At 39.9% G+C, this 14170-nt stretch overlaps 1 protein-coding gene and 1 long non-coding RNA gene across 3 annotated transcripts in view; both read left to right on the plus strand.

The window, feature by feature from the left end:
* Nucleotides 1-1276: 1276 nt before the first annotated feature.
* Nucleotides 1277-8740, plus strand: LOC116217084. 2 transcript variants are annotated; one of them, XR_004161024.1, is made up of 3 exons: nucleotides 1277-4875; nucleotides 5894-5979; nucleotides 7357-8735. It is a non-coding gene; the product is annotated as an uncharacterized LOC116217084 (long non-coding RNA). The 2 variants fall into 2 exon arrangements; XR_004161025.1 differs by having other exon boundaries at nucleotides 1280-4875; nucleotides 8659-8740.
* Nucleotides 8741-13874: 5134 nt separating this feature from the next.
* Nucleotides 13875-14170, plus strand: part of MNS1 (meiosis specific nuclear structural 1) — a 17947-nt gene continuing 17651 nt past the window's right edge. The window contains exon 1 of the mRNA XM_019619271.2: nucleotides 13875-14160. Coding sequence (XP_019474816.2) covers nucleotides 13875-14160 — 286 coding nt within the window. The remainder of the gene's footprint in view (nucleotides 14161-14170) is intronic.

Raw genomic sequence — 14170 nt, forward strand, 5'->3', positions numbered from 1 at the left:
AAACATTTTGGTGCTCTTTCTAAATTTGGTTTCTACTAAAAATTATGAATCTTAAACGCTGGATGCAGCTGAGCTCTCTGGCTAAGGTCGATTCTTCTGTTTGTTTGTCTGTACTTTGACCAAAGGATTACACTGACAGCTTCCCAGGATCTAAAATTGTATTTAATCTGTTTACAAAGCCACATACCATCTTTGATTATGAAAGAAGGAAATGAAAGTGAACATTTCTATATCATCTGATATCTGTTCACGGGGAGCAGAAATTACTGTCTAGCCTGCTTCCCCAGGAAAGCCTACCCGATTGCTTCACGTGTCATGTAACTGTATGGTACATAAACATGTGGCATAGCTACTTGAAATGTCAAAAAAGCACCAGCGAGCAGTAATACATGTCAGGAGAATAACAGGAATTAGAATAGCCCCTGTACCACTATAGCTGAAGGTAATTTCACTTGCAATTGTCAAACAGAGCTGAACTGGCGACCAAAAGAATGTGTTTGTAATCCATTGCAGTGCACTTGCAGTAAAGGAGGGACTCAGACATGGCACACTCAGACAGCATCAGCTCTTTCAAATACATGCAGACTATACAGTACCCTGCATTTTTTCTCTTTGCTTTTTTTGGTCACAGCTCACACATCTGTGAATCACTCAAGGGGAAGTTCTGAGATGCTATGTGTCAGGTCAATCCAGGTTCACTCACTGTATGTCCTTAGAAAGTCAGAAATTCTGGTGTGTAAACAACGGGGGAGGGGAAGGGAAGGTTTAACAAGGCAGATGGAGTTAATCTTTTTGCTAAATATTGCATATAATTTGGTTTTCTGATTACACAGTGAACTACAGTTGTATTTTCTTTAATTCAGTTACACAAACACAGCAGCCAATTAATATTCCTGCACGACATGTGTTATGAAGGATGCAAAGAGAAAACCTTTGTTTTTCTGCTGCTAAAGGAGCCGTTTAAGTTAAACCGTATTTCTCTACACAGCAACAGCAAAGTAAATGACAGCATTAATTCAATCCAGAATGCTTGATAAATTGAGAGGGGTTGTTTACCTTGTGTATTAAAAAGTCTCCTGGGGATGGATTTTATTGCGATCTGCATAGTCATCCATCTTCCCATACTGTCTATGCTTATGCTTGCGAGTAAAACATATACAGTAATTTAGCATTCAGATAATCCCACAGCTATAATCCAGACAGATTTAGCTCAAATTTCTTCAGGATTTCTATTATCTAGTTTTAGCAGTGTGGTGTTGGCTGGATATTAAAAAAAAAAAAAAGCTACAAATGCTTTTCTCTGCAATAAACAACATATTTTAGTGATCTCATAATTGAAGTTGTGGATTCTTCCTCCTGGCATTAACCACATGTAAAAATGTATCTTTGTGAGGACAGTGATTGCACAGCTGGAGCATGGTTTTAATGGATTCCAGCTATTTGAATATGTACCACGTAAGATCATACAGCGTTTATGTGAAAATCAATGTAAAATGTACCTATCCTAGTACTGAGGATAATCTGAAGAGTGTTCATCTCCACACATGATCTACTTGAAAATGAACAGCTTCAATTTCAATAATGATTTGCTACACTATAGTATATAATATAATAGTATAGAGCCTGGCTTTCTTACAGCGCTTTTCATGAGCAACTCAGGGATCTTTTATTGTTTTCAGTTTCCTCAGACAGAACTTTTACTCTTTCTCATTCAGTAATTTCTAGAAAAGGAGGGAGTTCTTGGGGGAGGAGAGCATCGCTATCTGCATGAAATGAGGGGATATTAAGTCCTAATGCAGTAGATACCTTTCACAGTATACCACCCTTTGTCGTAGGTCCCTCTGATTAATTGCAAATGTATTCAGGGGAGCAGAGCAGACATTGTAGTGAGAGTCCAAATGTGCTTGTACCAAAAATGCCAGCCCTCCCACACTTGCTAGCATTGGTGAAGCTGCAGGAGTAAGAATGCTTATGTGGGAGATTTTTAGGAGGGAAATGAACTGTGGAGAAAATTTTAAAGCTGCAGCTTTTAAAAGAGCAGCCTGAATGAGTGTGCCTGAACTGAGGCAAGCTGCAGAGCAGGGCAGTACACGAAGTGTGCTCTGCCTAGCAATTGTTTTGCAAATGCACAAAGTACATTATTAACTCACAGGCCAGTCTTTTGGGAAGAGGCTTGTGCACATTTGGCAATAACATCATGCTAAGATTGTTTTCCACAAGTGTCTGAGAATTTAAAAAAAGCAAACGATTTGGAACCACTTGTGTGATGCCTTGTGTCATATTGTTGCTCCCCAGACAAGGATTCAGATGCCAGTTCTCCGGGGGAATTCAGGTATGCTCCCCTAAAACCATTGTGCTGTGTTTCAAGCGCCTTCTCTGACCATGCAATATTGCCAGCCTCACAGACACAACCAACATTGAAAGAGAATTTGAATACGAAGAGAAAGGTAGCATTCTCATATAATCATTTGTGATAAAGCTGTTTGGGATATAAAACTTATTTTGTAGTCTCCAAACTGCAGATTTTACAAAACTAGGAAAAAAAAAGAAATCTAAAGCATGAATGAGAGAATCTGCTTTACATCTAACAGTCACGTTTTTAGGTGAAAACCCTCTGAAAGAAACACACTGTATGTATGTGGCAATATTTTCGGTTTCATACTTGCTGTGATTTATTCTTTGCACTAAATGCTATAGTAATTGGGTTTCAGATGCAGCAGTGCTTACGTATGAGCAATGAAAAAGAAACTAACAGAGCGTTCACTTGCTTCACCCATCTGCTGCCCTGGTAAAGCAGTGGGCCTTCTCCTATTGCACTGAAAAGAAAGCCCCCACTTCTAGGGAGATAAATGATATTTACGCTGAAATATCTATCAGTATCCAAGTTAGATCCCCAGTAAGTCACAACTATGAAACTGTAAAACCAGTGAGATGGAAAAGCAATCCGATAGCTCTTAAACTGCTCTTTCTTCCAGACGGTGCCCAGGACGCCAGCTGTTGCCCCGGTTGAAACAGTGGTTGGGAGTTTTGAAGCCTGAATTCTTTTCTTAAAAGAATTTCCTTAGACTGCTAAAAGCTGGTGTCAGAAACTCAGATGAGCGGATTTAAAAATAGATTTGACACAATTATGTCATAACTGCATCTTTATTTGTAAAGAAATGTTAAATTACATTTTACAATCTGCATGAGGAATCTGCAAATGCACCCACAGGCCTTCTCACTGTTGCACATAGTACTTTTTTTTCCACCTTATTATATCTCGATTCCTCTTTTGGCAATTATTTTGCATCATGCTCAGCACACTTTTCCACACACCACTTGGATTTTCATTTGCTAATGCAAATGCATCTTAAAATATCATCTTCCCAAGTTATTAGATCCAGGGCTTGATGACGCATACTGGGCTTAGTTGAAGCATCAGGGTAGCAAAGAAAGACCAAGACATGAAGGAGCGCCAAGTAAATATTGACATACTGATTTTATGACTAAGCTATGATTATTTTTTAACTTGCCTATGCTTTCAGAAATGAAGGGAGAAAGTTTGAAAAGTAGAGTAATATTTTTATATGGTCAAGAAATGACCATGTACTATGATCATAGATCTTTCTACACAAGAAATCAGTCAAAAAAATAAAAATAAAAAAAATCAGAACAACAAAAAAGAAATTATCCTACAATGGGACAGGTCTGGTATGTTTAAATGTCACATCAGTACTTTCCATGTCTGCATATGTAATTTGAGATTAAATGTGATATGGATAAAATTAAAAACATCATATTTTCTAACTATTTACCAAGCATTTATGTGGTAAAAAATTGTTTCCCTTTTAGCAGTTAGATTGCTAGTAATAAATTTCTGTATCCCTGCCATGATAATGTTTGTCCTCAAAGATGGTTGTAATGCTGTATCATCCCCTATAAGCTGCAGCAGTATGAATAGGGCTGAATTTGGGCCTGCAGCATGTAGTTAATCACTCTGCCATTAAGAGAGCTGATACCTTCCTGCCCCCTCCTCTACCTCAGTGCCAGAAGGAAAAGGCAACTCGAAGTCAAACTTCTCAATTGTAATTCTGGAAAGACTTTCTATGCAAGAAGTTGCCATTTGCACAATCATCCTTTTCCTCTTTGAGCTGCCAACAGCCAGAAAGTACCAAGCCCTTCTCTCTGCCTTGCAGGGTGAGGAATCTCAAACATGGCTTTGGTTGCTGTGCCCTACTGTTTTAACCCATTGAGGTATTTTCTAAAGATGGTCTTATTTCCATGTGCTTGGCTGGTGTTATGGTGACCATGAGTGCATGTATCAAGTTACTGGTATGGGAGTAGCCCTGCCAGGAAACCAGAGGGCACGTTCAGTGCAAACTGTTTTTAGAAGCCTAAATAGGCACAGCTCTAAGTTGGATGCCTGCTGTGTTAATAAAAGGACTCCACATTACTTCTGTCCAACCCACCTCCTGAACATGGCAGAACACAGCCTGTATCTGTGGAAAGGATTACTCCTGGACTGATACCAGACTTGGCTAACTGGCCCTTACTGCATCATGTAAATAGCAGTATTCTTAAACTTGGCTTAGACAGTTGGAATCTTGAGCTTGGGTTCTGCCAGAATTCAGGGAGAGGACTTCTTAAAAACCTGAAAAGAGAGCAAAATGAAACCTAACAAAAATATATATATATAATAAAAAAAATAAAAGACCCTCCTAACTTAGGAAATTTTAATTAACACAATGTAATCAACTTGTTCTGCAGGTTAAAGTAAAAATGACGAGCAGAGGGAAAGCTTTCCCTACTTCCTATCTTCGTGACAGTGAAAGAGATCTATTCTTTGCTTCCTGAAGGGAAGAAAGTGATCTGCCACAGGAAAATCAAGTTAGCAAGGTGACCTATTTGTTTATTTATGTTATTCTTATATAAAAAACCCAGGTCTGAAGGGCACTGATTTGTAAACTGAACTCCAGTATAGCATATTCACACTAAAACTGAAAACTGAACGCTGAAAACGTCAGAGAGCTATCCCAAACAGTAAAGTCCAGGATTTTATCCATCTTAATAGCCACATTTGCTCCCATGCCCAAATCATATTGGTTGTAAACTAACAGCTTTTATCTGAATTTCCATATTTTCACACATAACATTTATTAAAAAGCTATTTAAATATATCAGACATCTCTTGAATTCACTTTAAAAATAACAGAAGACGTGAAGTCCTTTCTCATATTGATGTTAATACTTTATTCTATTTTTCTTTTGAATTGTTAGATAAATGTTAGAAGCCTGTGAGAATGAGAACAGCTGCTTCTTGGCTGTATGTGGTGTTGATTTGTAAGAGCCGTGATATTGTAACTGTTAAACTAATTAGAAGTTTTGGCAATAAACTGTTAAGATGTTGACAAAGCATCTTGATAAAGGATGTAATTTTTCTACTATCTGAACTGATTCGCTGCTAACTTCTTTGCTATGTTGAGGATCCAACCCAAACATGTTGGTTAAGACCACAAAGATCACTGTGGGTACAGAGAAGACTACAGCCACCAATGCTGACATATTCACTGCCATGCTCATTTGACATGGGAACCCACCACTCCCCCTCCACCTCAATTCCCATGGTTAGCTGCCCAGGGACTGAATTCCCTTAAAAAGCTTCATCCTCATCTCAGCAGTACCTTTCCATATAGCTAGATTTTGTCTCTTAGCTAAACCTATTGCCTGGATGAGATAAGTATATAGGATTTCAGCCAGATAGATAGTGAGCAACATTTCCTTTTCAAGTATTCTTGGCTCCAATCTCACAGAAGTTGCTTCAAGGCAACAGAATAAAATCCTGTCCTTCAGACAGATGAGCCAGTCACTTTACATCAGCACACAATGTAATTGTCCTGTATGTTCCCTATAACAGGTATTCTACACAGAGCTTCTGTTTTCCACATGAAACCTGGATATGATACTATGTTCAAGATCGCACACTGCAAATTTCCTACAAAGGTAAGGGGAGGTATTAAGAATTTGGACTTACGTATAGTGTTATAAACAAAGAGAATTAATCAATCTTTCCTTTCATACATTTCATCATGATAATAAAAAGTATTGTGCCTGCCCCATTGAGCACTGTGCAGGAGAGGAGAACTCCCTGTGAACATTATAAACATGTTCAATCCAAATAGACGATGTGACTTTTTTTTCCAACTTGACTCAGATTATAAAATGAATGAGATTTAGTCCCCAAGTCCTTACTGAGTAATTATGCAATGACATATTCATACTGAGAAAGACCTTTCAGTGGGATTCTTTGCAAAATAAGATTTTGTCAGCTACTCTAAGAGGAATCATTGCAGAGACAGTAACATTTTACTGCTCCTTAACATCTGCCTGGCATCTCTGTTAATTATTAAGACTATAGCAGACAAAGAAACACAACAGAATTACTATTGGAAGAATTTGTGAACTGTTATGAAGTGAAAGAGATCTTGATATATGAGTAGTATTGGGAGGAACCACCAGTGAGGAAACTGAAAACAGATCTGTGTGCAGAGTATTCCTGTTCTACAGGAAGTAGAGGGAGTTAATATGTGAAAAAGAGCTGTTCACAAATCAGTATCCCTAGGAGCTCTCTGAATGAGTTTTCCTGCACTTTGTGGTATTCTGTAAAGAGAAAGATCCTCTTTCTCCTTCTTGTGAGGAAAGATCCTCTTTCTCCTTCTTCTTGCCTTAGTGTGTCGTTAAACCACACATGTACCAGTTCACTCTGGTTCATCAGCAGAGGGTGTGGAGTAGGATCAGGTAAAAATAAAGGTTCTAGTCCATGATGGTAGTTACAACTACAAATCTTAATGCAAAATAGTGTTAATTGTTAAAACAAAGGTTTTCTCATAACTATCTTGTTATGTAATATGACACAAAGAAATAGCGTAATGGATGCTAGAGATGCTTTTGCATTGCCTTCAGTCACAGATTAATTAGATTCATGAACAGTTTTCATAATGAAGTCCACAACTTGCATAATATTTGTATTCCAAGTGTATGTGTAGACCCCGTTGTTCCAGACTGTACTTCTTTCCTGAAGCATGCACTGACAAGCTATTCAGTATCTTTATTACTGTACAAAATTGTGAGCCAACTGATACTTATTACTGTGCATTGGGTCAATGCAGAGTTTTACCACAAGAAGGTACATTCTTGAAGGGTTGTGCCTGAAGGGCACAATCCCTTATGGATCATCTTAGTAGGGAAAAAAATATCTATTTTAATAAAGATCCACCAAGCTCCCATCTCTGCCTCAGGGGAGTGTAGGTAGAGTGACAAGCCTTGTCTGTGTACTCTCCAAGCATAACCCCTCTTGATTTGTACCTGGTCTTTTTCCAGAGCTCTGGGATGGAGGAAATCCTAGTCATGCCTTGCCTCATTCCATATAGATGCACTAAGGCTAATTTCAATTACTGTTGTATTATGTTGAATAATTAAGTCTATGTAACGTCATTATGTATGCATGCATTATACTTATGTTCTCCAAACAAAGGTGTGTCTGTTAGCATATGTACCAGACTGCACTTACACGGAAGACAAATTGTATTTATTCTATACTAATTAACACTGCAGGCGGAATATCTCACTGTTTAAAATATCTCAAATGTCCATTTTTAGAATCTAAATACATACATACAGATTCTTTTTGCTTTGACAATTGTATTTTATCTCCTTTCAATAAGTTTGTTCAAGTACTATCTTGTGTACCTTCAGTCTGAATGTCATTATTGTATTTCTGTTTCTACTTAAATCAAATTAATCAATTGAATTAATCGGTTTCAAAATGGAAAGCAAACAATGCTGCTAAATTTCCAGGGACTTAGGGGAGCAAAATTTGACAGGAGTTGGGTCTACAGGTGCTGGTTTCATTGGCAGTCTCCTTTATTTATAGTTTGGTTTTCCTTAGCTGCTTGTTTCAGATTAACATTACACATTAAGGATGAAGTGTGGCCACCAGTGAGATTTTACTATTGAGTGTAACTTGTTCAGAAATATTGCTTGAGATACATAGTCTTTGCCATTCTATTCTTACACTGGAACATTTCTGCCTTAAAACATACATACATAGAAGTGGCTAGGAACAAAATCGCAATGGTGTTTTTGTCTTTAATATTAAACCTTGTTGCTTTAAGGGACACCCTGAACAAAACGAGGCCAAAAACTTGACCTATTTTAAAAGACACGGCAATCTGTTCTTTTAAAAAATCATTCACACTTCATTGAGTCCTTCTCTCTCTCTTACACCATGAAAAATATCCTACAATATCAACATTCAGAACTATTCTATCTCTGTACATAGTTTTCTGAACACGTATTGCAAGCTGAGGTCTCCAGTTTGACAATTTAATTTTTCTCCATCACTGATTTTGGAAAAGAAATCATCTTAAAAATTAGCAAATGCTTAAACTGAACTAATTAGCTAATTAAAATAACTATATCAGAGCACTTTCTCTCTAGTGTTAACTGTGATGAATCCATTTGGCAGCCAAAAGGTCTTAGAATCCATAAAAGATTTTTGATTCTAGAGGCTTCCATGTTTTGAATTTGAAAACTAGGAGCAGAGAGCCATATTTCTCAGTTATTTTGTAGTTTGAAATCTGGCTGTGAAACTCTGTTTACTTTGTGTTGGACTTCTGCCAGAGGAGGCCTGGTTTTAGCAGATGGCTGTGGAGTGGAGGCCAGACGTTTCCTGCTGCATCCTGATCAGGCACCAATAACACCGCTCGTGGTCACAGGCACTGCTGCCATCGATGCTGACGGTGCAGTGCCTGCTGGCAGGAATGCTGTGGAGGGTCTCTTGAAGTGGATCTCCAGGCTAAAGATTGCGTGGAAGAGAGCATCCTGACAGCTTGGAGCACTTGCATGAACAGACATGGTCCTTGGAGAGGGTGGAGTTATGTGTCAGTAGACGAGCAGGAGACGGGTTAAAGTTTTGACCAAAAAGAACGGAAGTATTAAAACAGAGACATGAGCTAGTAGTGATGAGACATGACTGCTTTGATCTTGGCCTGTACAGTACTGTCTTGTTAAATACAAGGAGCTTAAAGAAGAAACAGATAAGACAAAACATGAGACTATGGCATTGTATTGGGGTGTGAGGCTACCTGTCTGTTTTGCAGGCATAATGTGTGAGCGGTGTTTTCTTTTTCCTGCATTTTTGGGGACAACTTCTGTGAGAAAAAAAATCATGATTGTGTCCCCAAGCTGGTGTTTGACAAGACACATTGTGCTTGCAAGATGAAGAATCAAAGGGCAACTGCTGTAGTTGAAAGTGCTTCTGTATCACTGGATCATTGTCTTGTCCATTTACGTACAGGAGAAAATGCCAACAAATTTCTCAGGAAGCTTGGAAATCCTCGAGGATTCTTTCAGGCACCAATTTAGGACATCCATTGTTTATATGGGAATGCAGCTCTTGAACCAACGCAACCGAAATTCACAGTTTCTTGTACTGGGGTCTGTTCTACTTGGCTCTGAGTCTGGGAATTTGGTGCTCTCCCATCCTCTGTCACATCTACATTACCATGTTATGCAGTGACCTTAACTGGGTCACGATTATCTGCCAATGGCCACCAATGCATGTGGCAAGATAATTCACAGGAGGTGTCCCTGCAAACAGGAGCTGTCCTGGTCCTTTTAGTCAGCTATTGCAGGTAGGCAACATTTACTTTTGAATACCTTTCCAGATTACTTCTGAACTTGAAAAAAGGACAGAAGTGTTTTGCTGTTTGCTTTATTATATGAAACTTGCATGTACTTCTCTCTCCTTACCTTTGCTTCTGTCAGTCTCCCTAAAACTGAGCCTCTGAGTCAGAATGAAAGACAAGTGAAAGACAAAGCAACTGCATAGTGGTCTAACTAAAAATATTTTTAACCCTAACTTCTACCAGCAAGGTTATCAAATATTCAGTAACACTGAAAATGAAAGGATGTCAGTTTGAAACATGACTCAGCTAAGCATCAAACTCTTTTCAATGACAGCCTTCCTTCCTACTCATCAGCCTTGTACAGGACAGTCTGAGTCATTACTTTCATGACCCACTGTCCCCTTTTAAGTAGCTTTCTTAGTCTGCAGTAGTTGAATAAAGCTATCAGGTTATAGAAACACCATACAACTTTTTCAAGCTCAGCAGCCCATCTGAAATTACATTGAGACAAAGATTTATTGCACTGCAAAGAAGATTATAGAAACAAAAAGTTTCAAACTGTCCATATCATCAAAGAACCTGAATGGACCTTGGAAATTTAATTGGGTTATCGTGACTTCCAGAATGTAAACAATCTGTGTATCATCCTGGCACAACACCACACTCCTCATCTGCCTACCAGGGCAAGCTGTAGCCAGGCCTATGTGAGCCTGGGCCATCGCTATCTTGCATCTGGCGATTGTCTACAACTGCACAGTCAGGGCTGCATATCCATTTTGTTAGCATCTTAAACTGCCTTGCAGAGGTATAAAAGACAACAGAGACAGCAAAGCAGAGAAGAACTGGAGACAGTGAAGATGGTTTCCAAGAAAACAATTTCTGTAACAGTCAGTGTGGTAGCTAATACTTGTCCTTTGCTGGAGATGGACTTGTGATTCTGGGGCCTGCTTCATACTTCCTTGTGTTTCCCATTATTAGGCAGGTTGCAATACTGCTCACCACACACCGCTCACACTCACTCTACACAAGCTGCTTGCAAAAGCAGCAAAGTTCAGCGAAGTCCTGATCAAGGAGATTTTCCTGCTTTTTTAGAATTAAAATAGCCCCTTTTTCACTGCCACATTTGAACACAGCCCAATTTCTTCTGTCAGTTATCATGGCATGAGTTTGAAGGTCTTCTAGATAAACTAGATTTTTTTAAACGATAGAAAACATACAAGCTGAAGTATATATTAAAATTGGTTACGGGTACGATTAGTTATCCCATTCCCATTTTACTAGTGCTGCACATGAACAGAGGTAACAAAATAAAGCAAATCAGAGGAAGTTGTCTTGGGCATAGCTCAGGAGATACGGTGACACACATCCCCGGGGAGAAGAACTGCAAAGAAGGCATCAAAATGGAGTTCACTGAACCAGTGTTTAAAGCTTTTGGAAAGTGTCTTTTTTAGCAAGGCCCTAAAGTCAATTATCCTCACAGAATTTGTTTTATGCTTGCCTTGAGGATAAAGGTAGCAGAATTTCATTATTTATCTCCCTATTACCCTCAGTTTAGTCTATGAATGTGCACGTCTCTTCTTGGCCCCGTGTTAGACTTAAGATGGCAGATCTCTCTCAACTGACAGGAAACAGAGAAGAGCACCCACCCTTGGTATTGGCTGCTCAGAAAGGGCAGCGAGACATTGCTCCTTCAAAGCATAAGAGTGTATTCCCCAACTGTCAGGTGCAATTAATAACAGGGAAGAAAAAAAAAACAACAAAACAAAATAATGAAAAATAGGTTAGTCTGTATTTAAGCACAACTTTTCCCTACAGAGAGGCCTTATGTTAGATCTGAAGCTAGAGAAATGGAGGAAAAATAGACAGATTTGGAATCTGCAAAATCTATCTGCAGAAGGGGAATGCCTGGGAACAGAGGCATAAGACCAGAAAGGCCTTTGCCTACCTCGTCTGAGCTGAGCTGCTTTACTCCTTAAGAATAGACATTTGAAAAATGGGAAAGAAAATTAAGATTCTGGTCCTGAAAATGCTGCTCAGGCTTCTGGCATGTTTAGACATAAGCACATACTTTTGTTTACAGTAATGGCACCTACAATTAACCTTTATATTAATTTTCACATGTCTTTTTATACGATGCTGACCAGAAGCCTCAATCTATGTGTCCAGCAAGGGTATTCAAAGGCATAAGGACTCCAAAAGAGGGTTACGGTGGTCTTTGTGGATATTCCTGGAAGGTCTTCAGTGTTTTGTCAGCTCATTTGAGTTCAGATTTATCTCTTAACAGTTAAATGGTCCTCCTCACTCTCTTCAAGATAATTCTGTCAGCACAAGCTCCACTGTTTAAACAATTATTCTGGATCTATTTCTTCTTTTTTTTTTTAGTTATATATAACCATGCAAACTGCATATAAGGAGCTGCCATTTTTTCTTGCATGCATTTTGCAGAGACCATATGAAATTTAAAGCTATTCCACTGGTTGTGTAAGAGTCAACTAAGCTGGCTTCCGTGTATTGGCCTAACATACGTAAAGAGGAAGAGCCCTCACTTGGAGTCAGTGCAGCTATACAAAAAACCTGGGTCAAAGCCTGTGCTTGGACACATTGTGAGAATGGGAACGTGAGAAAAGCACTGGAGTTATTTCTAACATGAAAAAAAGGCTTTTGGAGAGCAGACTGTGGCCTTTTATGCTGTTGCTATTTGATTCCATAACAGACCTCTCTGGATTTTGCTCTTTAAAACTTTTGCAGCAGTAACACCTACTGGCTAAATCAATCATTAGGAGACCCCAATTTTATGTTAGGCTTCTGTATGTTCCCATCACAGCTAGTGACCCAGCAACAGAAACGGGCTTGCAGTTGAAAGGCTTCATGCCAGAAGAGCACAGGAAAAAAAAATAAATTTGTAAAAAAAGGTAAATTGGTGGTGAGATATGGGAGTGCACACATAGGTTTGAGGAGTCCACTTCCACCACAACAGTGCCTGGGATTCTGTCCCACTTAACTCATCTGGGTGCCAAGTTAATCCCATTCTGCCCTAAAGCACCAGGTGTGGTTGCAGGGTGGCAGTGGTGGTATGAGGGTGCCAGTGTGTGCAGCAGGTTTTGCAGAACAGATGTGACTAATTTCTTTTTTGGTCATATGATGCCAATACAGCTATAAATAAGTATGACTACAATTTGACATTGCTGGGAACTAAATTAACAAGGAACTAAATAATAAATTTGTCTGTCTTCCAACTGCTGGTTTTGACTGAAAGCTATGCTAAAATTATATATATTTTTTCCAATATATTTTAATAGTCTGTGGTCCTTCAAACATGATGCACATCTGTTGAACCTTACTCTGATATACAGGCCCATCAGTTTCAATAAGGGAGAACCTTTTTAGGCCTGGGATCTAAGTGAGGTAAGCTCTGCCTCAGATTTCAAAGGGTCAAACCATGGATCTCAGCAGAAGCAGCTGACAAACAAAACTAGGAAATACTACCAGGATCAGCTCGGTCATATTGTACAAGGTTACATGTGTGCTGATCAAAAAGTATATTGAAGTCGCTAGCCTTTCTGTTTACTTCTGATTAGAATTTTTACTTGTGTTTATATTCATTTCTTGGATATTCTTCAGAAATTTCCAATCAAAGTAAAAAAAAATTTTAGTAAGAAGCAGGAACAAGATAGGACATCATTTTTGTGATTCTGACTAGAGGTTTTATGAGAAGAGAATCCCCATCACTGCCATATCCGTTAACGTTTTGACTTTAGGGCAGCAGAAATGTAAGGCGAGATTTAATTTCAAAAAACTCGTTTTGTTTGGTGACAGTCATTTACAAATGCTCATCTCCTTCATTTAGCAACACTATGTGTATTTACTTTATCAGTAGTGTGTAAGGCCCATATTTTCAGGGATCACTGCAGGCCAGAAAGGCACCCGCTTATCCTCAGATACAGTGTAGGAAGGTGCTGGGGCATCCATCCTTCTGCTCAGGCTAAGAAGGGTCCCACTGTGCCTGGCTCAGCACTGACCGGGGAGGCCGGGCTGGACGCCTTGTGCTGCAGGAGGGCACAGGGATGGGGTCTGCACCCCTAAAGATGAAAAACTGCTGCTGTCGGGGCTCGGGTTGCGTAAGAACATTGGAGGAAGGAGAGAGAGGCACGTCTAGGGCCATTCGGAAGGTTTTGTGACTGTTTGGCGCCGGTATGAATCAGATGGAAAATGGCGAGTTCGTGCTCGAACGCCACTGGAACTAGAGGGATTGGGAACAGAGAAGCAGCGGAGGTACAGCGGAGCGGCTTTTGGGGTTCGCGGGAGCGGCGGGCACTGCGGGAAGCGAGCAGGCCGGGGCGAGGGGTGGCCCCTCCGCCTCGGCGACGGCTTCTTCGGGAAGCAGCGAGGGCTGCGTGCGCGTTAACGGCGTGCTTTTCCGAGCGCTGTTTACAAACACCGCCGGGTGCAGGAGGATGGGCGGCTGCGCGGAGCACCCGAGGGCGAGAGGTGCGGGGCGGGCGGCT

The sequence above is a fragment of the Meleagris gallopavo genome, chromosome 12 (assembly GCF_000146605.3).
Source record: "Meleagris gallopavo isolate NT-WF06-2002-E0010 breed Aviagen turkey brand Nicholas breeding stock chromosome 12, Turkey_5.1, whole genome shotgun sequence".
NCBI classification, from domain to species: domain Eukaryota; kingdom Metazoa; phylum Chordata; class Aves; order Galliformes; family Phasianidae; genus Meleagris; species Meleagris gallopavo.